This window comes from Pan paniscus, chromosome 12, assembly GCF_029289425.2.
Source record: "Pan paniscus chromosome 12, NHGRI_mPanPan1-v2.0_pri, whole genome shotgun sequence".
Lineage (NCBI taxonomy): Eukaryota > Metazoa > Chordata > Mammalia > Primates > Hominidae > Pan > Pan paniscus.
The window spans coordinates 63,530,940-63,557,937 of NC_073261.2; the positions used below are offsets into that span (position 1 = coordinate 63,530,940).

Here is a 26,998-nt window from a genome sequence, read left to right on the forward strand (position 1 = left end):
GAAAAAAAATCCCTGGTTTTATACCTCACAAGTATGCTGTATATATATATAATAGCAGCGGTTCTTAACCTACTCTCTGCTCCATGTTTTCACATGCATAACTCACTCTCACTACTAATTCTCTGCTAGAGAATCTCAGCCAAGGAGACATAGAGTTGGGGCAGAAGGGCTCAACAGACTGAGTGTCAGGGAAAATGATCCATATAGAGAAGCTACCTCCACCATTCCAAAATCAGTATATCCCACATTCTGACCTTATTTGGTAGACCAAACGAATGAGACTCGTAAAGCCCCATGTAAATGTTTACGTAAGGCTTTCTTTTTTCTTTAAAAGCCATTCCATAGAAGTGACCCAGAATTGCTGATCAACTCCAAGTGGTATTGAACACAATAATAATATCATTATAAACAATAATTTTTTGTGTGTTAGTCTCTGAAGAAAATATTTTCCTGCCCTTACAGTTCAAGTCAACTTGACTATACAAAGACTTTAAAATTACAGAAAAACTTGCTACCTTCTGAGTCAGGATCTCCAAATGGATTTAATTCTGCAACATCAGGATCATCAAATGGATCTGAATTCACGGTGGCCAAGTCCTTTTCTGCTTCATCCAAAAAGTTAAGTTTGTTGATAAGCTCTGAAAATAAACATATGGGTTAGTTCCCTATTATGGTTAAGTGTAAGTATTGAACATTCGTGAAATATTTCAAATGGTAAAAGTTCACACGAATAATACCTGCAAATAATAGTATATAGCATTTTACCAATGACAGAATGCCATTCAAGTATTTTGTAGCATACCAACATTTTCAAATAAAACAAAACAAACATTTGAGTATTAATTGAAAATTATGTCAGATAATGAACTGTACTAAAGAAACTTCCATGTCAATTTAATTTGAGCCAATAAAAAAAGTGTTGACATAGACTTTTAGAAAGAACATTCTTCACTCCCAAACAGGAATAACTGAAATGGGCTTACGATAAGCAAATATTCTAAAAACAATATATTTATAATACATAAACACACTGAAGAAGTAGCATGTTGTATGACCAAGTATTATCTTAGAAAATGTTTTAAAACCACTGTCTATCAAGGATCCTGACATGACTTTGCTAAAGATAAGTACTGTTATCTTGTTGCCTGTTGGTGCACTACAAATTACCGAAGAAAACATTCAAGGAAAAGCACAAAGACAAAACTGACAGATAAGTACAGACAGAAGTCAAGAGGTAGCAGGTCACAGTAAATACAGGCAATCAGAAGCAGAAAGAAAGGAGGAAAGCTCTTAGACCTTCAGAGGAACTGGCTGATTTAGCTGAACGCATATTTGCTTGCTTTATGCAGTCATCTTGATCTTCATCTAAGCTGCTCAGAGCATTCAACTGGTTTACAATTTCTGTAAACAGAAGCCAGTCAAGACAAATATAAGGTAAGGTCATTTAATTAAAGAGAAGTAGGAGCATGCTGTTACCCAAAAAGACAAAGAGGAGATGTTTGGTTAATCAACAGAATACATTCTGTGGATGTTATTTTGATGGACCCATAACAGATATGCTTAACTGAATGTTATGCTGTACTCATATTTTAAAATAGAAAGCATTTTATTGTTAAAATGTATACTAGTAACATAAAAACTATGTTAATAAACACAAAACGAGATAATAACCCAAGAAGTTGACACTGGTTTTCACATTTCACATTTATAAAATAGAGCTGTGCTTTAAACACATACATTAAAAACAGAACAAAATATATATACTCTGATACTATAGAAAATATTTGTCATTTGTTTTATATTCTAAATTTAAACAAAAAGTTTTAAGAATATAAATGCATGAATTATATACATAATAAGTATGTATTCATGTTGCATTTTAAAAATCGGCACTAAAACAAGAAAAACAAGCAACAGTTACTATTTTCTACTCCTGTTTTTTTTTTTAATAGGATCTGTTCTTTTAAGGCAACTTTAGAGTATATGCTTTAGAAAAATCTTATAATAAAAACAATAAAAGAGAACTAAAAAGGACAGAGAAACAAATTTAAGATACAATTTTTTACATGAGTCATCTATATTTTGAACAACTCTGAATATGTGAAATTATCACTCACTGGGTGAAAATTAGACTACTCAAATAAGAACCTTTTAGGATACTACGGGGTAATTCCTGATATTTCCAAAGTTACAACCTAGGAATAGCTTAGGTATAACGATACAGCAAATAGATCCAGATTATTCAGTAGGAAAGAAATAAAACGATTGGAAGTAGAACACAGTTGTAAATTTGACATTAAAAGTACTGTTCTTTAACACTGTAAACCTAAGGGCACATGCTAAATTTTATTTGAACTAAATCATTTAATATGCATTTATAATATGGCTGCCTGCAACTATTCATGTATTGAACAAATATTTATTTATCAGTCTGTGCCAAGACCTATTCTTCGGACACAAAAACAAACATGGTATTGTCCTTGTGGAATTTACAATCTATAGAGACACAAATTAACATGGAAACAGACTTAACAAATACCTACAGGCATACCACATTTTATTGCACTTCCCAGATATTGCATTTTCTATTAAGTAAAGAGGTTTTTTTTGCTTAAAGCAACAAAAAAATTTATTATCCAACTGTTGTGGGGATCAGAAGACTTGCTGGGCTAAAATTAGGAAGTTTGATAGGCTGCATTCCTTTCTGGAGCCTATAGGGAAGAATTTGCTTCCCTCCCTTTTCCAGCTTCTAGAAGCCACCCTTGTCTAGAAGTCTACAAGCCACTCCTTAACTTGTGACCCCCTTCCTCCATCTTCAAAGCCAGCAACAGTGAGCCAAGTTGTTCTCACATCACATGTGATGACTTTCTCTTCTGCCACTCTCTACCATTTAACCACCCTGGTAATTATATTGAGTCACACGGATAACCTAGCATACTTTCCACTATGTCACGGTCAGCTTATAAACAACCTTAATTCCATCTGCCACCTTATGAATTGAAGGTTTGTGACAACTCTAAGATTAGCAAGTCTATCAGCACCATTCTTCCAACAGGATGTGCTCACTTCATGTCTGTGTCATATTTTGGTAATTCATACTGTTACAGGATCCTTGGGATGTAGCTTTTCTGGCTGGAAACCTCTGTGGCCGGTGGTGCCTTTGCCTGAGTTTTTTGCTCAGGCCTGCTGGACTCATTCCACCCACTTGGCCTGGCATGCTGCACTTGGCTCACGCTACTGACCTGGATCCCATGCCTACCAAGGGCGAGTCAGGCATGGAGTGATGAGGGGAGTGTGAGTGAGTGTGGGGTCTAGCCACTGTGCAGTCAGACACACCAGCTGCTGCAGCAGAGTGGAAAGCTCCATGTGTGGCACAGGCACCAGCTCTCTGCAAGGCTGCAGGTAGACCAGGTGCACTGCAGTTTCCACATCTGGCACTGGGAACGTGGTGGCACCTGGAAGCTTGGAGATGCCAGGAACCACAGGGCCCCAAAGCGGGAGTCACAGCCCTGGCATGGGGAGCTCCCAGATATGTGCTCCCTGATGGGCAGCAGCTCTTCTCTCCTCTTCACCTGCAATGTGGTGAGCAAGGGGCATGTTTCAGCCCTGTTTGTGTTACAGTTCTCCTAACCCTGCCATTCAATGGGGCTAAAAGAGCTGAGTTCTTGTCTTACAACCAGGAAGAATGAGGTACACAGACAAGTGGAGGGTGAGCAAGATAAAGAGGAGCTTTACTGAGCAACAGAACAGCTCAGAGGAGACTCGCAGTGGGTAGCTCCTTTCCACAAGCAGGGTGTCCTGACGAGTGTTCAGCTCCTAGCAGAGAGGAGACCCTGGAGTGGGAAGCTCTTCTCTGCAGGTAGGTAATCCTGTCAACTCTGCAGCTCTCAGCAGAGAGACCGTGGAGTGGCTTGCTCCTCTTTACAGGCAGGTCATCCCATTGTCTTTCTAGCTCTCAGCAGACAGGAGGCCCTGGAATGGGTTGCTCCTCTTTGCAACTGTTTGTCTCAGTGTCTTCCAAGCTCTCAGCAGAGTAGAGGTCCTGGAGTGGGTTGCTTCTCTCTGCAGGCAAGTAGTCCCATCAACTTCCCAGCTCTGAGAAGAGAAGAGGTCCTGGAATTGGTTGCTTCTCTCTGCAGCTGATTGTCCTGATATCTGCTCAGCTCTGACAGAGCCCAGGGCTTTCATGGGCCTCAGAGAAGAGGAATTGCATGCTGATTGGTTCATGGGCGGCCTGGAAAAAGCACCACAACCTCCCACTCTGGTCTGTGGAACTGGCAGCCTGGCCCCCAGCCTTCAGGCCCTCCCTGGCCTGAAGGTGGGGCCCCACCAGAGACCCTCCTCCTTCTACCCAGGAACCTACCTCCTGCTGCCATTCATGGTGCCTAGGGTGTAGGTGCCAATGGGTGCCTGCAGGCCAGCATGGAGCTGCCCTCAGCCACCCATCAGCTCCCCTCCTATGCTCATCGGTGCCCAAAATCCAGAAGGGGTCTGCTGCCGAGGTGGCAGGGGGCTGGTGTGTCAGCACTGCCCTGAGCATGTGCACACCTGGCCAGGCTGTGACAGCACCCGAGCTCAGCTCCAACTTTGTTCCGAGATTGGAGCAGGTGCCAATAGCAGGGAGAAGCCAGACAGCAGAAGCAGGCACTTCTGAGGCTGAGAGGGCAGGGGAAGCCTTCCCAGGCCCACAAGAATGCAGGGATGTCTGGGTCTGCAGCCGCCGTTTAGGCAAGCTGTGCTGGGGGGTTAGGGCTCCTGTCTGCTCCCTGCAGTGGGAGGCCCAGGTCCACAGCCGCAACTTGGGCAGCTGAAGCTGCACCCAGGAGGGCAGAGCTCTCGCCTGCTCCAGGGTCCAAGAATAGAGGGGTACCTGGGTCTGCAGCACGGCTTGGGCAGATTTAGTAGCACCCAGGGAGCTCCAGCCCCAACTCAGAAGGGGCGGGGCTCCTGCTTGTCCCCAGTTCCCGCCAGCTGCTTGGAGTGTGTGGCCTCAGCCACGCCTCCCTGCTGTAGCAGGCATGAAGACAGCCACCACTCCAGACGGCCCACCGCTGCCATCATCACCATATTCTAAACCTTTTCATTATATCTGTTAGGTGATTTGTGATGAGTGATCTTTGCTGTTACTACTTAAATTGTTTTGGGCTGCAATGCACCACACTCATTTAAGATGGCAAACTTCATCAATAATGTGTGCATTCTGACTGCTCCACCCAGTTGTTCCCCCATCTACCACTCCCCAGACCTCCTTATTTTCTCAGACACAACAATATTGAAACTAGGCCAGTTAAACCCTGCAAAGACCACTAAGTGTTCAAATGAAAGGAAGAGTTGTATGTCTCTCCCTTTAAATGAAAAGCTAGAAATGATTAAGTTTTGTGAGGAAGTCATGTCTAAACCAAAGACAGTCTGAATGCTAGGCCTCTTGTGCTAAACAGTTAGACAAGTTATGAATGCAAAGAAAAAATTCTTGAAGGAAATTAAAAGTTCTACCCCAGTGAACACATGAAAGTTTTAAAAAATGCATAAAGCCTTATTGCTGATGCAGAGAAAGCTTTAATGGTCTGGATAGAACATCAAACCAACCATAGCATTCCCTTAAGCCAAATCCTAACCCAGAGCAAGGCCCTAACTCTACTCAATTCTGTGAAGGCTGAGAGAGGTGAGGAAGCTGCAGAAGAAGTCTGAAGCTAATGTAGCTTCAACTTGTGTCGATACTGAAGAATGTGACTTCAAGTTGAAGTAGATGCTCATTTACCATTCCAGAAAATCCTAGGGCCCTTAAAAATGATGCTAAATGTACTGTGCCCGTGCTGTATAAATGCAACAACAAAGCCTGGATGACAGCATATCTTTTTACAGCATGGCTTACTGAATATTTTAAGCCCATTGTTGAGACCTCCTGTGCAGAAAAAAAGATGCCTTCCAAAATATTACTACTCATTCCTTTTTAGCATGCTCCCTAAAAAAGTAACATCACTGCTCACTGACAATGCACCAGGTCGCCCAAGAGCTGTGATGGAGATGTACAGGTGATTAGTGTTGTTTCTGCAGCACACAGTTCAAGGAGTAATTTTGATTTTCAAGTCTTATTATTTAAGAAATACATTTTGTAAGATATAGCTCTCATAGGTAGTGATTCCTCTAATGATCTGGGCAGTCAATTGAAAACCTCTTGGAAAGGATTCACTGTTCTAGATACGATTAAGAATTTTGTGATTCATGGGAGGAGGTCAAAATATCAACATCAACAGGAGTTTGGAAGAAGGAAGAGGCTGATTCTGATCTTCATGGTTGACTCTGAGACGTTCAAGACTTCAGTGGAGGAAGTAACCACAGATGTGGTGGAAATAGCAAGAGAACCAGCACTAGAAGTGGAGCCTAAAGATATCACTGAATTGCTGCAATCTCATGATAAAACCTGAAAGGATGAGGAGTTGCTTCTCTGGATGAACAAAGAAAGTAGCTTCTTGACATGGAACCAACTCCTGGTGAAGATGCCGTGACATAATGGTATTGCACACTTAACAGACTACAGTATAGTGTAAACATAACTTTTATATATACTGGAAAATCAAAGAATGTGTGTGACTTGCTTTACTGCAATATTTGTTTTATTGTGGTGGTCTGGAACCAAACTCACAATATCTCCAAGGAATGCAGGTATGAAAATACTAGGCTGTCAGAGGTATGTTATAGATCTTCCAGCAAAATATATATGAAAAGTTGATAAGCTTATCAACTTCCCTTTTCTAAATGAGTAAATATATTTTGCATAACCAAAATTGCTTGAGATAGTCAAAGTAAACCATAGAAAACAGAAAGTAAACGCAATTAATACCAATTGAACTTTTTAATCCCAATTTGAACAGTAGGAGCTAAATAGTCAGACTTACAAAGTTTCTTCTTCCATCTTGTTTTGCCAATAGTTTTAAATCGTACTCTGACTCAAGGTAACCTAGCAAATTTCTCAGTAGGTAGAATTAATTCATAAATTAGATAATTTACCTGCCTCTTGCAGTCACTGTAATTTTGTAATTTTTAGGAAAAATATAATGGAGTGTAGGATCACTGTTAAGTGATTACCAGTCTCATGACTGATTTTTTTTTCATTCTTTACTAGTTGGGCATTTTTCAAAATTTACAAATGATTTATTTTTAACTTTAAAAATATTAATAACTTTGAACATATAAAAAGAAATATTAACAACAGCAGCTAACAATTACTAAGCAGTGGGAAAGGCTTTGCATCCATTATCAGTTAATTCTCATAAATAATCAAAAAAGAATTATTATTCACATTTTATCATGTATATTAGTATTATTTATTTGCCCCACAGGAATAACTTTGTAAACATAAAATATGAATAACTTTGAAAATATAAAATATAAAAAGAAATAATAGCAGTTAATTATTAAGCAGTAGGAAAGGCTTTGCATCCACAATCAGCTAATTCTCATCAATAACCAAAGAAGTATTATTATTATCCACATTTTATCATGTATCTTAGTATTATTTATTAGTCCTATATTCCTATATGTGCAATTAATAGGTCAAAAAATGTTTACACAGTGCTCAAATATTTGTAGTTTTCTTTATATAGCTAAGACGTTTTAATTATCTTATGTTCCTAAAAGTAATCTTAATGAGAGAAGAAATCAATCATTTATTAAACATGTTATATTTGAGCACCACAGGGAATATAGAAGAAGTATTAGAGTTAGTCTTTACCTTCAAAACATTAATATTGTTCCACAGAATTTTAGGTATAATGTCGGCATTTTAAAAAATACTATCAAGATGACTCTATTACATGACTGAATTATTTTTCCAAATGCTTAGAGTATGTCTTCCTCATCATCATGCTTTTGGTGACATCTAAAATCACTTACGGCCATTTCTTCATTAACTAATTCAAAGTAATTTCTTCTTTACATTCTCTTCACTAATGACAAACTGTCCTAGTAGTTTCCACCATTTATCCTTAGCTTAAGTAAATCCCTACTTCACTCCTAGAACTTCTGCTTCTACAACTTTCATTTACATTAACAGAGTGAAACGGTAATTTTGATTATCTATACCAATGCTTCCCTTATTTGGTTTGCAAATAAATGTTAACACAAATCATAAAAAAGCAATGTCCAAAAAAAACCACTTATCTATTTAATAAGCATTTATCAAGTACCTATTACATGCCTGTGCTAGTACCTGCTCTCATGGCTTTATATTTTAGTGGGACAGATAGGCAAGTAAAGTAATATATACTGTATGATAAACATTATCATTGAGATAGCACTGTAGGCTATGGGAAACTAACTGAAAGAGAGATGTATAACTCAGAGGTTAGGAGGGCTTTCTGGATTTTTATCTACATTTGAGCTAACACAAGACAAGTAGACATTATGATTATTAAAATAAAAGAGGATATGGATGAGGACAAAGGGAGGCAAAGAGAACATGACATACTTGAAGAACTGCAAATTGGAGTTTAAGATGCCAGCGATAGGAAATGGAATTAGATGGGGCTGGCAGATGTCCTATCATGAAGGTTGTTGTGATCAAACTGAAGAATTTGAACTTTATTCTGAGAGTTATGGGAATCTAGCATATTTCAGAAACTACATTCCAGCAGCAACATGGTGGCAGCGTTTGGGAAGAAAGGATAGGAAGCAAGACAAAGCATCACCACTCCATGAGGGAAGGCACTCAATAAATACTTGTTAATTGAAGAATAAATTAAGAAGATTTGATGATTAATTTGGCATGGAGGATAGGCAAGAAATCTAGGATAAGTGCTATGTTTGCATGTTGGATGACGGTGGATAGCAACTGAGACTGGGCTATTAGTTTTAGACAGTTGGTGAAACTTCCCATGCAAATACTTCAATTGGCAGTTGCTATGTGGGTCAAAACCCTAAAATATATAATTTTGTTATGTATTTCTCCTTCTAAAAAAAGTACTTGTCTGTTTCTTCCAATTTTCTACAATGTTTTACTTTTACAATCGGAAAAAATTAACTTAAAAGAAAATTTATAACAAAAATTTATTCCTGGAATTTTTTTAGTGGGAAGTTTTTTCAGGTACATGCTACCCTGACCAAAAGTACTACCCAACCCAAAATATTTATATAATACTTTATTACTTTATAAAGTCTTGTTTCACAGAAAATTGAAAACGTTTGGAAAATGCTAATAATGTTATATTTCTCCCCTACTACTACACAAATTGAGCAATAAACCCATATATTTCCTGTAACTGTATGTCAGTTATGGACCTGCTTCACATTGATGAGAATAAGAAGAGAAACTAAATCAGGGGCAGGCAATCAAAGCAAAGGGTCAAATAATTTGAGATTCTTCCTTACAGTAAGGAAGGCAAAAGAAGATCGAAATTGACCACCAGAGATTATCACATTGAACAAAAAAAGGTGGGGATGGGGATGGCAGCACGACAAGTGACGAGTAGGTGGCTTTTTCCTTTTAAGAAAGTCTGTAGTTAAAAGAAAAAAAAACTTCCTAGAGGCTAGAATATACCTGCAAATCTTGCAGTATCTTCGTTATTCTCTAAATTATAACGAGATTCAGGTATGTCTTATTTTAAGATGGTCTAAAATAGTAACTCTTCAACTTTCTGGCAGAGATCAAGGTAAAAAAGATGTCACTTTCTCCACAGGCTTAAACCCATAAATATGTGATTGCCTCTTTTAGGATACTAGCATCTCCTGATTCTCCTCCTATCTCGGACAGAGAGTTCTGTCTCAGTCTGTTTTAATAATAATTACTCTTCCCTCTGCCTAGGATCCCATCATAGGTCCCATTTTTCCCCTAAATCTGTTCTTTTTTGAAAGAATTCATCTATTCTCTTGGCTTAACTACAAACACATAAATGAAGATAATTCTCAAATACATACTGAGTGCCAGACTTGAATTTCCAACTACCTAGTGTGCACTTCTACTCTAATGACCATAGATAGTCCCCTCACACACTTAATATATTAAAAATAGAATTCAACAGCTGTGCTACTATGTCATGTTCGTCTTGTATTTCTAACAACTAGCAATTTTAAGCCCATAGCTAGTACTTAATGTATGTTGTAAATGAATGAATGAATGAACCGAATGAGTCATAATACTTTGCATCATCTTATAAAGGCAGGAGGATATAAAATATTCTTTATTTTTACATTATAGATACACTGTTTTGTTTATGTATCTATCTCTATGTCTATGCATGTATGCATGTATCTATAATGTTTCATTTATCTATAGAAATATTATATTTTAAGCCACCACTTCAAAATTTGGTGACTTAAAACAACAAATTATTATCTCTCAAAGTTCTGTGGGTTGACTGGACTTAGCTGGGTAGTTCAATGTAGTTAGATGGCAGTGGGCTGAAGTCATCTGAAAGCTTGACAGGGCTGGATGTCCAAAATGGCTTTACTCACGTTTGATCTTGGCTGAAAAGGCTAGAACAACTCGCAGATGGCCCAGCATCTCTCTCTCTCTCCAAGTGGCCTGTCCACATGGCTAGTTTGGGGTTCCTCTCAGCAATACAGTCTCAGGGCACATGAACTTTTTACATGACAGCTGGTTTTTCCTAGAGCATGCATTATGAGAGGACCAAGCAGAAGCTAAAAGGCAGCTTCCAACTTAGTTTTGGAAGTTACATAGTCACTTCCATTTTATTATATTGGGTAAAGTGATTTACCAGGCCAGCCAAGCTGCAAAGGAGGAGATTATAAAAGGGCATGAATATTGGGAGGTATTAATTCATTAGGACACAGTCAGGAGACCAGCTATACCACACAGTAGATCAATAAATCAGAAAGTTAGAAATCATTCATTTTCTTACAAACCTAACATATTTACTATAATTTTTACATGCTACTTTCTAGTATTTTACTTACACATACACATAAAGGCACAAATCTTAGACTGTATAATTTAATGAATTTTGACAAACATATACACCCATGTGACCCAAGCTGCGTAACATCTGCAACATCTTCCAAAGTTCTCTCTTGCCTCTTTTCAGTCAATCCCCAGTCCCACAGGCTATAACTATTTTAATGTTTTTCACACAGGATTAGTTTTGCCTTTTCTAAAAACATCACATAAGTGAAATCATATAGTGTATCTTTTATGTAAAGCCTCTTTCACTAAGCATAATGGTTTTGAGGTACATCTATGTTGTAGGGCATATCAATAGTTCATTTTTATTGCTGAGTAGTATTCCATTCATGAACATACTACGGTTTAGCCATTCTTCTGTTGATGTATGCCTGAGCTATTTCCAGTTTGGGACTATTACGAATAAATTGCTATGAATATCTTTGTGCAAATCTTTTTGGAGACATATGTTTTCATTTATTTGGGGTAAATAAATGGGTCAGAGGGTAGGTGTATGTTCAGTGTTGTAAGAAACTTGCTAAGTGCCGGGCATGGTGGCTCACACCTGTAATCCCAGCACTTTGGGAGGCCAAGGTGGGAGGATCACTTGAGATCAGGAGTTCGAGGCCAGACTGGCCAACATGGTGAAACCCCATCTCTAATAAAAATACAAAAAAAATTAGCTGGGCATGGTGGTGGACACCTGCAGTCCCAGCTACTCAAGAGGCTGAGGCAGGAGAACCGCTTGAACCTGGGAGGTGGAGGTTGCAGTGAGCTGAAATCATGCTACTGCACTCCAGCCTGGGTGACAGAGTGAGACTGTCTCAAGAAAAAAAAAAAAAAAAAAGAAACTCATTATGTGATGGTACCATTATACATTCTACCAACAATGGATGAGAGTTTGTTGGTCCACAGCCTTGCCAACATTTAGTAGTGCCAATCTTTTAAATTTTAACCATTCTAGTAGATATAGAGTTGTATCTCTCTGTGATTTTAATTTGCATCTCCCTGATTAAAAGTGATGTATTTTTGATGTGCCATTTGGCTAGTGATAGATCTTTGTGAACCATATGTCCAAATCTTTGTCCATTTTAAAAAAATAAGGTCGCATGTCTTTTTTATTATTTAGCTGTAAGGCATTTTTATAAAATCTGTTCTGGAAACAAGATCTGTGACAGATATATGCTTTGTGACTATTTTCTTCTAATCTATGACTTGCTCGTACATTTTCTTAATGGTCTTCTTTTTTCCTAAGAGAAAGGATCTCACTATGTTACCCAGGATGGACTTGAACTCCTGAGCTCAAGCTATCTTCCCACCTCAGCCTCCCAGTAGCTAGGACTATAGGTGCGTGCCACTATGCCTAGCTTTTTAAATAATCTATTTTGATTAGTGTAAGTTTTAAATTTTGATTAAGTTTAATCTATCAAATTTTTCCTTCCTGGTTATTGCTTTCTGTGTCATCTGTTAAAACCCTCTGCCTACCATGAGGTCAGAAACAGAGGTTTCTAGGTTTTTGTTTTGCTTTTTTTCAGAAGCTTCATCATTTTACAGTTTTGTATTTAGGTCTATGATCTATCTTGAATTAATGTTTGCTATTAATTATAATGAACACACTGAATTAATGTATGTGGAGAGGTAGGGGTTGAGGTTCATTTTTTCCATACAAACATCCAGTTGTTCAGCATCATTTATTGAAAAGACTTTTTCCCCCACTGGATTATGCTGACAACTTTGTTGAAATTAATTGACCAAGCTTGGGTATATTTCAGGACTTTGTTTTGTTCTGTTGATCTATTTATCCTATGCCAATTTGACACTATCTTGATTACTATAGCTTTATAGTAAATTTTCATGTCAGGTAGCATTACTATTATAATTCAGTTCTTTCTCAATATTCTTTTGGTTACTTTGCATCCCCAAATATACTTTAGAATCACTTTTGAATTTCTTTATTTTTAAAAAACACCTGCTAGGATTATGACTGGCATTGAGTTGGATTTACAGATTGATTTGAGGAAAAATGATATCTTAACAATACTGTATCTTCTAATCTATGAACACAGGTTATCTCTCCATTTATTAAGGTCTTCTTTAATTACTTTCAGTAATGTATTATACTTTTTAGTTAGAGGTTTTTCACATCTTATGTCAAATTTATTTCTTAGTCTGTTTTTTATTTACCTCTACTGTAAATGAAATTTTTTAAATTTCATTTTCCAAATGTTTGTTGTTCATATATAAAAATACAGTAGATTTTTCTATATTGATCTTATATCCTGTGAGTTTGGTAGAACTTCAAATATAATGTTGAATGGTAAGAGCAAACATCCTTGCCTTGTTCCCAATCTTAGGGGAAAACTATTCAATGTTTCACCATTAAGTATGATGTTAGCTGTAGCTGTTCATGAATGTCCTTTATCAAAATAAATAAATTCTCTTCTATTGAAACTTTGCTAAGAAACTTGGTGTTGAATTTTGTCAAATGTTCCTTTCTGCATCTGTTGAATTGACTATATAATTTTTTTCCTTTATTAATGTGGTTAAACTAACCTTGAATTCCTAGGATAAATCCTTAGTGAACTCATATAGGTACTTTGAATATTAATTGCCTTCTGGCTCCTCCCCTAAATACTGGAAGGCTTCTGACTTCTTTTTTAGAGCCCTCATTCCCATCCAAGCCCTGTCAGATGGGTTCTCAGTATCAGTAGAATTCTCCCAGAGCCTCAGGAGTCAGGGAAGCTAGATTATGTTTAGTGTCATAAGTACAAATAAAGCAGCATTAGCATTTAAGAGTGACAGAGAAAGCAAGCTGAATTTATAGTCTGTGTTTTCTGCTACTGTTACTATTCTCTGAGTTGATATATTTGAGTTCTAAGACTGCAAAGATATATTCCTGATGACGTCAGTCTCTCATCCTAGGGTTTCAAACTCCTTTAAAAGTAAGGTAGCTATGATACCTTATAAACTTATTGGCTAAAGGGATCAGAATTGCCCTACCTCTCTGCTTTCCTCCTATTCCCAACCTTAGTGACTAAATAACAGAGGCAGTTTTCCAGATATTCTCATCCTTTTAACTGACCTCCAAAATAGGTGGCCATTTTAATTAATTTTTATTTAAACAAAATTTTTTTTGGCTAAGGCGATCCTCTCATGTCAACCTCCAAGTAGCTGGGACTACAGGCGCATGCCACCAAGCCTGGCTAATCTTTTTTTTTTTTTTTTAATTGAGCCCATAACAATCCTATGATTTTGTTCACGAGATGCCTAGGTACTGGTGGGTGGATGCCAGGTAAAAACCAGAAGCAAATTAATGGTCCTACTCTCTGACCAGAGTCCCATATTTATTTTAAGAACCTTCTAATAAAAGGTGGGATACCTACTTATCTCCATTCATAGCCCTAGTAAGTAGAATTTAATCTCAGAGGGCTGAGTCATACCATCATCAACTCTAGCTCCTTAATATGTAATTGGTATCTCCTCTACTACCATCTGTGCTGTTAGATTTTGTTCCCTGAAGGTAGCCAAATATGTCACTCTCTCTTACTTCTCCCAAATTAACTTTATCAACTATGGGAAAAGGATTAACAAACACCAGGAAACATTGCTTATGGTAAAAATCAAACCTGATTGACAAATTGCATCTGGATGGGAAGATTCTGAATGAACTATATAGCTGGTGTAAGGCCACAGGTTTTAGCTTCTTTGAATGTGGAGACTCTTATAAATGTGCATGTCCCTTATAGGAACCTTGGAAACTGTACCCATGAGACTGGTACAAAGGTATTAGCTCAGACCAGTTAGGGTATTAAAAGGAAAAAAAAAAAAAGATAATCTGCTCTTGTGCTGCATGGAGATTTTAAGACAAAGCAATCCCTGCTCCTAACTATCTGAATCTTGTCGCTTTGTACCCAAGTTGTCATTTGGTGGTAGGGGATAAACAACAGTATTCAGATTGCTGTGAAGACTCTGGTGAAAAAGGAATACCCTGCTGGCATACTGTGTTTCCTATCCAATATCCTTTTAAGTCAATCTAACACTGTTTGGCCTATGTAGGTCATGCGAATGAATCTGAATGTCCAGCTGATTTTAGGTAGACCCCATAGTGATCTTTGCAACACAACAAACTTTAAGAATATCAGGGGTCTTTCAGGAGCCTCATAATGTCTGAGTTCTCTTAACAATGCTTACTGTAAACTGCTTCAGTTGAACTTGATTTTCTGTGATGTATTCATCAGGGCCTTGTCTTTACAATACAGGGGTCTTTATTTTTCTTCCTGTTGGTGTGTATTCAGAAATTCAACATGAATTCCAAAGATGATCATACTGCCAAATACTGGCTCAAGCACTGTGTGACTGCCAGTATTTATTGTTCTGAAACCATATGGTTTCATAATTTCTACTACTGGCTGCAGCAAGCTTTCTATTAAAAGGCATTTTTTCTCCAGCTCCAAGGTCTATCACTCCTGCTACATTTCAGTGATTTTTCCAACTGTAATTCAAAATTCTCCTGCCTATTCACTGGTGCTGTACCTCAGTAAAATGTATCTATAGAAGTAGCATCAATAAATGGTTCCTGCCTGAGAGCTAGTCCCCAAATATGTATCTATTTAGCAGGGGAGTCTGTCTCAGAACAGTGTAGGGATTTTTGATCAGTGCAAGTACAGATACCATGGATTTACTTTCACCTCCTAGCAAAGACTGTAATTTTGAAGGATATGTTTTGTCAAATACTGCTAATTTAACAGCAACTTTCCATAAGAAATTACTCACTACATGAATAACCGTGAGATGTCAATCTAAGAGGTACACAATTGTTAACAGTCTGTTCCCTCAAGAAATTCTGAGCTTTGTTGGAGAAATAATACATTCAATATAATTTTTAGTGATATAATGCAATTGCACTTTATGCATTTAGATTGCAATATTAAGATATAATTAACAGGAACAATTTAAAATAATAATTCCTCCATAAAAATTGTGTCAATAACAATTTCAAACTTGGAAGGAAGAGTTAATACAAACTGTGTTTAAGTTATTGCCACTTTTGCTGGTAAATAAAAATACTTACCATACTTTATTTGTAACCATACTTATAAAATATGTCCATTTTGTTTTCTTGAGCTATTATTTTAACATTAATGCATTAAATTTCAATAAACTTTTTATTTGCTAAAACTACTTCACTCAAACACTTTTAAAGTGGTCGTGCTGTTGCTAAAAAAATATATCCCTGAAAGTTAGTAACTTTAGAATGGGATTTACATGTGTTCAAAAATACAACTAAGAAAGCCAAACAACTGCCATAATATGCTGTGCTATTAATTTAGGTTACCATACTCTGCAAACATAATAGAAAATGACAAGAAAAAAACTGTAATATCAAATAAAAAATATGCTACAATGATTGTGAATTTATTAGGACTTAGAACATACATCTAGGCACCCACTGCCCCACCCGCCCCTTCTTCTTCAACACACACAATTTACATTCATTCCTTTTAGAAAACTAGTTTTGAATTACTGAGCTTTCAATTATGTGTGCCCTCCAGAACATATTCCTTCTATAAAATGGAACCACTCTACCCTGTACAAGATACTATGTGATTAAATGTCAAATGGAACAAGATAAGCCAGAGAGAACGAAGCTTCATTCATTCACTATGGCCTTTCAGTTAAGATATATTCAATTCCTAATATGTTTCAGATAATGTGCTGGAAGCTAGAGATGAAAAAATGATTAGAACATAGTTTCTATTTCCAGGGAATTTCATAAAATATAAAAAATGTAAATAACACAAAATAGAGGCATCCAAAGTTGCCTCAAAACAATTTCTTCAATTAGATTCAGAGAATTTTAAACTGTCTAAAAGAAAATTACTGCTCTTGCAGGAATTTTAGAAAATAAGGAATAGTATATGTTTAATCAACAAGGGTTTAGCTATGAAATCTAATAATTATTGAATCATTACATCTATATTTTCCTTAAAAAACTACTGTTCTTACTCTTCCTTTCAATACTAGTGTAGAAACTGTAACATATTATCATTTTTTCTCCCACTGCTGTGATCAAAATAGCACAATACTGCTCAAAACAACTGCAAATGTGTGGCTTTAAAAATTCCTACTTAAAAGTACCCGTATCTAATTGAGATTTAGTTTTAATCAAAAGCCATCTATAAATAATAAACCATATTCTCTAACTAAAAAGATCCAATTAATAACCCACTGGAATTATAAAAACTCAGTCTATAGGAAAATGCCTACATTTGTATATGGTAGTACCATAAAGGATGGAATGGTCAAGCTTAAGAGGGAGGGGGCATCAAAGGCTTCTCAGAGTATGTGACAAATGAATTAAATTTTGAAGGATAGGTATATTATGGCCTGAATGTTGATGTCCCCCCAAAATTCCTATGTTGGAACTTAATCCCTAAGGTGAGGGTATTAGGAGGTGGAGCTTACGGAGAGGTCATTAGTTCATGAGGGCTCTGCCCTCATGGATAATACTATTGCCCTTATAAAAGGCTTTAAGGGCCAGGCGCGGTGGCTCACGCCTATAATCTCAGCACTTTGGGAGGAAAGCGGGTGGATCACCTGAGGTCAGGAGTTCAAGACCAGCCTGGCCAACATGCTGAAACCCCATCTCTACTAAAAATACAAAAATTAGCTGAGTGTGGTGGCACATGCCTGTGATCCCAGCTACTCGGGAGGCTGAGGCAGGAGAATCCCTTGAACCTGGGAGGTGGAAGTTACAGTGAGCCGAGACTGTGCCACTGCACTCCAGCCTGGGCAACAAAGCAAGAGCTTGTCTCAAAAAAAAAAAAAAAAAGGCTTTGAGGGAGCAGGTTTGTCCCTTGGTCCCTTGTCCCTTTTCTTTGCTGTTCCTTCACATGAAGACACATACAGGGCACCATTACATGGAACAGGCTCTCACCAGATAACAAATCTGCAGGCTCCTTCATATTGGACTTCCCATCTTCCAAAACTGTGTGCAATAAATTTCTGTTGATTACAAATTACCCAACCTAAGGTATTTTGTTACAGCAGCCCAAGCAAACTAAGACAAGGTAGAAGGTGAGTGGTAGTACTAGGGGAAAGACACCCACTTATTCTTCTGGAAATACTCCAGATAGCCAAATAACCAAAATAAGAAAGAAAGGAAAGAGAAAGAAAAGAAAAGAAGCCAAAACTCAAAGATGGGAAAGATATCACATTTAAAAAATTATTGCTGACATCATTATAAAATACAATGCAAATGTCAGTATATACTATTGAAAAGAATTAGCAAAATGTTATTGAAATAAACATAATAGCCAATGGGGTTGGAGGCAAGGGTTTAAATAAAGAAGAGAATCATACTGCATCTCTCATTCTACAAGAAGAGAGTCAATAAATTTTGCTTTATTTTTAATGTAAGTAGAGAAATAAAAGTTTACTCATTTCTTTGTCTGGCTTATTTATTTATTAGAGAGAATACCAGCCTAAAATGAAACTAGGTTATATACCTTCTAAGTTACTCTATGAAAAATGTTTAAATACAGAAAATCTAAGAAAAGCAACATGTAAGGGATGGGTGGAAAAAATAAGAAAAGCCCCAAAATAAAAGTATAAATAAAGTAATATAAATACATTTAAGTATATCAGTTGAAGGGCAAAGCTTATAAAGTTAAATCAACCAAATGCTGTATATAAAAGAAGCACTTAAAATAACACAGATAGGTTAAAAATCAAGTGACAAATATGCCAAGAAAATAAAAATCTAAAAAAACCATTGTTTACAAATATCAACAGGCAAAATTTCAAGGCAAGAGGCATTAAATGGGGCAAAATGATACAAATTATAATGAGGCTTTAAGAGAATAAACTTTTATATAATAAATAATTTAGCAGTGAAGTTTTCTGTCTTTAAAAAATAAACTATAAAAAAAGATACATATACAGTCATCCCTTGGTAGAGATGGAAGATTGCTTCCAGGAACCCTGTCTATACCAAAATCCATACATCAAGTCCCAAAGCAGGCCCTTCCGAACCCACATATATGAAAAGTGCGCCCTCCATATGTATGTAGGCTTTGTACACTGCGAATACTGTATTTTCCATGTGTTTGGCTGAAAAAACATAATGTATAGGGGGACCCATGCCGTTCAATCCATGCTGTTCCAGCCTCAACTGTACAGGTATAATCTCAGACATATTGCTAGTCTGGTTCCAGATCACTAAAATAAAGTGAATATTGCAATAAAGTAAGTCACAAAAACTTTTTGGCTTCCCAGTGCATATAAAAGTTACGTTTATACTATAGTCTATTAAGTGTGCAATAGCATTATGTCTAAGAACAACATATATACCTTAATTTAAAAATGCTAACAATCATCTGAGCCTTCAGTAAGTGATAATCTTTTTGGTGTTGGTGGGTCTACCTTGATGCTGATGACTACTGATTAATTAGGGTGGTGGTTGCTGAAGGTTGGGTAATTCCTTAAAATACTTGTTGCCATTTCCTAAACAAGACAACAACAAAGTTTGCTGCATCAATTGAATCCTCCTTTCATTAAAAATTTCTCTGTAGCGTGCAATGCTGTTTGACATTTTACTGACAGTAGAGCTTCTTTCTAAATTGAAATAAATCCTCTCAAACCCTGCCACTACTTTATCAAAGTTGATGTGATATTCTAAATCCTTTGTTGTCATTTCAACAACGTTCACAGCATCTTCACCAGAAGTAGGTTCCATGTCAAGAAGCTACTTTCTTTGTTCATCCAGAGAAGCAACTCCTCATCCATTCAAGTTTTATCATGCGATTGCAGCAATTCAGTTACATCTTTAGGCTCCACTTCCAATGCTGATCCTCTTGCTATTTTTCCACAACTGCAGTTACTTCCTCCACTGAAGTCTTGAACCCCTCAAAGTCAGCCATGAGGATCAGAATCAGCCTCTTCTGTCTTCCAAACTCCTGTTGATGTTGATATTTTGACCTCCTCCCATGAATCACAAAATTCTTAATGGCATCTAGAACAGTGAGTCCCTTCCAAGAGGTTTTCAATTGACTTGGCCTAGATCATCAGAGGAATCACTACCTATGACAGCTACACCTTATAAAATGTATTTCTTAAATAATAAGACTCAAAAAGCCAAAATTACTCCTTGAACTATGTGCTGCAGAAACAACACTAATCTCTTTGTACATCTCCATCACAGCTCTTGGGCAACCAGGTACGCTGTCAATGAGCAGTGGTGTTGCTTTTTCAGGGAGCGTACTAAAAAGGAATGAGTAGTAGTATTTTGGAAAGCATCTTTTTTCTGTACGGCAGGTCTCAACAATGGTCTTAAAATATTCAGTAAACCATGCGATAAAAAGATGTGCTAACAAGAGAGTTAACTTGTCGTTTGAAGCTTAGAGGCTCTGAAGCCAGCTGTTGACTGTGTCCCTCTAGCTGTGAAATTCCTAGATGGCATCTTCTTCCAATAGAAGGCTGTATTGTCTACATGGAAAATCAGTGTTTAATGTAGCCAGCTTCATCAATGATCTTGGTGAGATCTTCTGGATAACCTGCTGTGGCTTCTATATTAGCATTTACTACTTTACTTTGCACTTTCATGTTATGGACATGGGTTCTTTCCTTAAACCTTATGAACCAACCTCTGCTAGCTTCAAACTTTTCTTCTGCAGCTTCCTCGCCTTTCTCAGCTTTCACAGAATTGGACAGAGTTAGGGCCTTGCTCTGGATTAGGCTTTGGCTTAAGGGAATGCTATGGCTGGTTTGATATTCTATCCAGACCATTAAAGCTTTCTCTGTATCAGCAATAAGGCTTTATGCATTTTTTAAATCTTTTCTGTGTTCACTGGGGTAGAACTTTTAATTTCCTTCTAGAATTTTTTTCTTTGCATTCACAACTTGTTTAACTGTTTGGCACAAAAGGCCTCTGCATTCGGCCTATCTTTGGTTTAGACATGCCTTCCTCACAAAACTTAATCATTTCTAGCTTTTTATTTAAAGGAAAATACATGCAACTCTTCCTTTCACTTAAACACCCATAGGCATTGCAGGGTTATTAACTGGCCTAATGTCAACATTGTTATGTCTCAGGGAACGAGGAGGCCCAAGGAGAGGAACAGAGCCAGGGAACAGCTAGTTGGTGGATCAGTCAGAACACACTTGATTAAGTTTGCTGTCTTAAATGGGTGCAATTCATGGCACCTCAAAATAATTACAATAGTAACATCAAAGATCATTGGTCACAGATCACTATAACAGATATAATAATAATGAAAAAGTGTGAAATACTGCAAAAGTTACCAAAATGACACAGAGACACAGAGAAACGAAGTGAGCACATGCTGTTGGTAAGACTGATAGACTAAACAGACTAAGCTGATAGACTTGCTCAATGTAGGGTTGCCAAAAATCTTCAATTTGTAAAAAAAAAAAAAAAAAAAAAGAAAAAAGAAAAAAAAATCTGTGAAGTGCAATAAAGCAAAGTTCAGTAAAACAAACTATGCCTGTAATGAGAAGTTGAGTCTAATGATGAATGCGACAAATAGAATATACATGTAAAAACATATTTCTAGAAAATGTACAAATCACATATCTAGACTACAAATAAAAAACCTCAATAATATTTTTAAAACATTTGAAATTCAAGAGACTTTTGAATTTTATTTGAATGAATAAGCAAACAAACTAGAAATAAATAAACAAAGCACATGGTAAAACACACTCTCCAAAACATGGTTGGGCCAAATAATAAATCAAAATTGCAATCACAAATTAGAAAATAATAAAATGTACACATGAAAAAACATCTAATTTTGCACACAAGTCTGAGCAGTTCCTTATGATAGATTTCTTGTTGTGGAATGGAAGTGAAGGTCTTCAGAGTCAAGGAAGTCACATAACTTTTCAGCTGAGTAGTTAAATGAGTGATCCATGGAGTAAATGGAAATCCCCCACATGATAGCAAGAGTTGAGGCAGAACCAAAAGATGAGTAACAAAGTGCCCAAATGAATTTGAAAAAATCACCAGGAGGTAAACAGATGATAGAAGTGAAGGGACATCAATTCAGAAATTGAGAGCAATTAATTTAACTAAAAGGAATATGTAAATTGTGCTTAATTTTCACAGCAATAATAGAAGTATGACATCAATTGCTTAAGTGTGATAGCCAAATTGTCAATAAATATTTATTGACCAATTAATAAAAAGAAGTTCTAACCACTTAACATCTTCGTAGCTTGATCAACTCAGCTTGAAGGAATACCTGCATGGAAGCTTCAATACCAGGATACATAAGATATATAAATTCAAAACACAGAATGTCCACATAATTCAAGTAAATAAATGAATATGAAATAGAAGCAGCTGGCCAATCCATCTCCTTATTGTGTCCTATTATCCTTTACAGGCAGATCTTTACTTACAGAGGTTTCATTCACACATTGACAAAATAAGTATGACCAGATTTAGGTTGCTTTGTACTATAATTCAAGAATGTTTTTTGTTATTTTGACCATCCTTGTACTTGATCTCAAACTGCTAAAATCTATTATAAACAGCATGGAAAGTTGTCAGAGAACTAAATGGTATACTTTATTGTAGAAAGGCTTAAAGAAAAAAAAAGAAACCCAATAAGTAGAATTGTTTTTTCCTGGGAAATGAGAATGAGTTTTTGAACTCTGCAACAAAAGATAAACTTTTAGTTTAATGCTAATAAAACCAACCTGTAATTTTAGCTGCCTTTTCTTCTTGGTTCACTCTGTTCTCATCATCATCTTCATTATCCTCTTCGAAGTCATCTAAATTGCCAATGTCAGCCTGCTTCATACTCATCAAACTAGCCAAACTTTGCATGTCTTCGTCTCTACATCAATGATTCAAAATATAACACATTGTACTAAATGATAGTTAGAAAAATGATGGTTTCTTAAGAAAACAATAAATTCCTTCTTTCTATAAGGTATGTCAATAAGTCTTTCTTATCAGTTGCACAAGAATATTGAAAAATCTAAATACTCATATACATTAATTTTTAAATGGCATGCTTAATTAGTAAAGAGCTAATAAGATTAAAAATTAACTGGTTAGATCAAAGACTTAAATCTAAACCTGAAGCCATAAAAATTCTAGAAGATAACACTGGAAAAAATCTTCTAGACATTGGCTTCGGCGGCAAAGCGTTCACGACCAAGAACCCCAAAGCAAATGCAACAAAAACAAATAGATGGGACCTTATTAAACTAAAAAGCTTCTGCACAGCGAAAGAAATCATCAGCAGAGTAAACAGACAACTCACAGAGTGGGAGAAAATATTCACAAACTATGCATCCAACAAAGGACTAATACCCAAAATCTACAAGGAAGTCAAACAAATGAACAAGTAAAAAATGAAATAATCCCATCAAAAAGTGGGCTAAAGACATGAATAGACAATTCTTAAAAGAAGATATATGTGCCGGGCATGGTGGCTCATGTCTGTAATCCCAGCACTTTGGGAGGCCGAGGCAGGTGATCACAAGGTCAGGAGTTCGAGACCAGCCTAACCAACATGGTGAAACCCCGTCTCTACTAAAAACACAAAAATTAGCCAGGCGTGGTGGCATGCGCCTGTAATCCAAGCTATATATATTATATATATAGTAATATTCCATATTGTGTGTGTGTGTGTGTGTATATATATATATATATATATGCACCACATATTTTTAATCCACTCGTTGGTCAATGAGCTTTTAGGCTGGTTCCGTATTTTTGCAATTGCAAATTGTGCCACTATAAACATTGCATGTGCAAGTGTCTTTTTCCTGTAATAACTTATTTTTTTCTGGGTAGATACCCTGCAGTGGGAATCCTGGATCAGACGGTAGTTCTACTTTTTAACTCTTTAAGGAATCTCCATACTGTTTTTCATAGTGGTTGTACCAGTTTACATTCTCACCAGCAGTGTAAAACTGTTCTCTTTTCATCACATCCATGTCAATATCTATTTTTTTATTCTTAAATTATGGCCACTATTGCAGGAGTAATAGTGTATATGTATAATATATATAATAGTGTATATGTATAATATACATAATATAAATATATAATTATAAATATTATGTATTTATATATTATTATATATTATATATACACAATACCACTATATATAATATATAGTAGTATTATGTATTATATATAGTAGTATTATATATAATATATATATACACACACACACACACAACATAGAACACCACTCAGCCTTAAAAAGGAACAAAATAATGGCATTTGCAGCAACCTGGATGGAGTTGGAGACCATTATTCTAAGTGAAGTAACTCAGGAATGAAAAACCAAACATCGTATGTTCTCACATGTTAAGTGGGAGCTAAGCTATGGGGATGCAAAGGCTTAAGAGTAATATAATGGACTTTGGAGACTTACGTGGAAGAGTGGGAGGGGTGTGAGGGATAAAAGACTACACATTGAGTACCGTGTACACTGCTCAAGAGATGGGTGCACCAATATCTCAGAAATCATCACTAAAGAACTTTCCTATGCAACCAAACACCACCTGTTTCACTTATTTATTGAAATAACATAATAAAAAAAAATTTAACTGGTTAGGAATTAGTTCGATTCTGTGCTGTAGATATATATGGAAGACTAAAATATTCTTTTCTTTTCTTTTTTTTTTTTTAAGACAGGGTCTCACTCTATAAGCCAGGCTGGCTGGAGTACAGCAGTGTGAACATGGCTCACTGCATCTTCCTGGGCTCAAGCAATCATCCCGCCTTAGCCTCCTCAGTAGCTGGGACCCCAGGTGTAGAGCACAATGCCCAGCTAATTTTTAAAATTTCTGTAGAGAGGGGGGTCTTGCCATGTTGTTCAGGCTGGTCTCAAGTGATTGTCCCACCTCAGGCTCCCAAAGTGCTGGGATTACAGGTGTGAACCACTGTGCCTGGCCTAAAACTTTCTTCATGGAATTAAAGTATGGTTTCCTGAGAATTAAGTCTGGAAACAAAAACTTGTTTCAAAAACAGTGAGACAGTTTGCAAATCAGATAAGATCTAGAGTTTAAATATTCAAACTGCCCAAAGGAATTAGAACAAGATTTTAAATCTGAAGTCCATGTAGGCTTTTGAGTTTGTGGGTAAGAGGGAAACAAAGTGGTAAACCCCTGTAAATCACACTTAAATCTTGCTTAAGTATATTGTTTTTCCAACAGGGCCATAACCGCCCAAAAGTTAAGAAACTATTATAGCAGGAAAAGCACTTTAAAAACAAAGTCTAACCTTTTTAAGAGCTACAAGATAAAAAAAACTACCTTGGATGATTGTATGTTAAATACCATGTATTTGATAAATCTGAACTTTTTTTAAATGTTTTAAGTATTTTAAGTACAAATTTATAAAGTTTACATTAAGTACTCAAAGTCAAATCATTTATATTTTCATCATGTATTATTTTCACCTTAAATTTCAAATAAACTACAGTGAATGAAATATATATCTATTATTTACAAATTAATTTTTACTTTGCTATACTTCCCCCAAATTCAGAAAGCCAAATTAAGATACTGTTTCTTTGTAAAGTAATGCTTAATACGCCGTTATCTTCTAAATATAGTATGGCTTTACAGACTAAACTGGTTTTAAAAAATTCTTTGCATCTTATCTCATATAAGCCTTAGAGTTAACAAAGTCATTTCCCCTTTTTAAAATAAATTTAGTGACACAAAGTTTGCATGAGCAAAAAAGTTATTACCTTACGTGAATGTCTTACAAATTGCTCTCTTACCAACAGGAGACAATTTCAAAATGTCATTCTTAAAATATTAACTTGCTGGCTGGGTGCGGTGGCTCACACCTGTAATCCCAGCACTTTGGGAGGCCGAGGTGGGCGGATCACTTGAGGTCAATAGTTGAAGACCAGCCTGGCCAACATGGTGAAACGCCGTCTCTACCAAAAATATACAAAATTAGCCAGGTGTGGTGGTACACACCTGTAATCCCAGCTACTGGGGAGGCTGAAGCAGGAAAATCACTTGAACCCAGGAGGTGGAGGTTGCAGTGAGCCGAGATCGTGCCACTGCACTCCAGCCTGGGTGACAGAGCGAGACTCTGTCTCAAAAAAAAAAAAAGTTAACTTGCTTAATTGCATACCATTTTAATTTCCTCACATTTTAACCCTGAACATTTTTCTTTGGGGAAGGTAACCAGGAAAAGAAGGAGGAGGTAGAGAGGCAGTTTAGGATGTTCGGAAAGAATTCCTTTTCAATTCAAATTGAGACATTTGGTTTGGCTGAATTTCCTCTCACCCAGATTCCCGTGAATGGTGCTGATTCACTTACAGCTTTTGCCCAGTGGAAGGAAGTCCACCCTCAAAGGATCTTCTCTGAATTTGTGTCTCTTCTTCCTGTGTTTCCTTTCCTTTTGTTTTGGCTTAAACTTCAGGGTAAGATCTTTATTTTTAATTACTCAGTATTTAAGTCTATAATTTAAGGTCCTGAGATGAAAGACTAAGATGCTTCCATTCTGCACTGTCTCTCTACCACACTGGCTTAGAATCCAACTTTCCAGAGAGGAGGCTTACTGTTATCTCACAAGTCATGTGTTGCCATGTAGATGAGTGTCAAACATCTCATTTTGACTGACGCACAGAATCCAGTCTAATCAGTCAAGTAGACATGGCCAATTATAGTAACCACATTCCACTAGGTCAAATACATTCAGAACTGTGATTCAGATTAGATAAAATGTTCACAGCTGTCTCTTTCCCCTCACCTTTTAAGTCTAGGTATAGAATTTCCATTTCTCCTGTCTCTTCATCTTCCACTCCATGTAGGTATGAACCCTTTCACAACACCCGTAACATTCACTTACCCCTGACTTGATTGTATGCAATAACCAGGGTGAATCTTACTTTCTTCCCCCCTTTGTAGGTATGTTCACCTCATTTTGTCAAGTTAGAATTTTACTCTTATAAGAGACTAGAACGGAATCTAGAAATCTAGTGCTTTAAGTGACTCAGTGCTTAAGAAGTGATTTTTGAAAAGAAAATGATTACAATAAACTGCTTATCTAACTGTACCTTCCTACATGATTTTTGGAAGGCTGAGCCAAGG

General features: G+C 36.7%; 1 protein-coding gene across 34 annotated transcripts in view; it reads right to left on the reverse strand.

The window, feature by feature from the left end:
• EHBP1 (EH domain binding protein 1) overlaps window positions 1-26,998 on the reverse strand; it is a 369,744-nt gene that overhangs the window by 186,157 nt on the left and 156,589 nt on the right. For 21 of the 34 annotated variants that reach the window (XM_055108346.2, XM_055108338.2, XM_055108331.2 and 18 more), the window contains exons 7-8: window positions 22,619-22,758; window positions 516-638 (exon numbers count right to left, since the gene is read on the reverse strand). In XM_055108346.2, the coding sequence (XP_054964321.1) occupies window positions 516-638; window positions 22,619-22,758 (263 nt within the window). Of the gene's footprint in view, window positions 1-515; window positions 639-1,296; window positions 1,402-22,618; window positions 22,759-26,998 lie in introns of all 34 variants that reach the window. The other 13 variants (XM_055108336.2, XM_055108337.2, XM_055108329.2 and 10 more) reach the window with 1 other exon arrangement.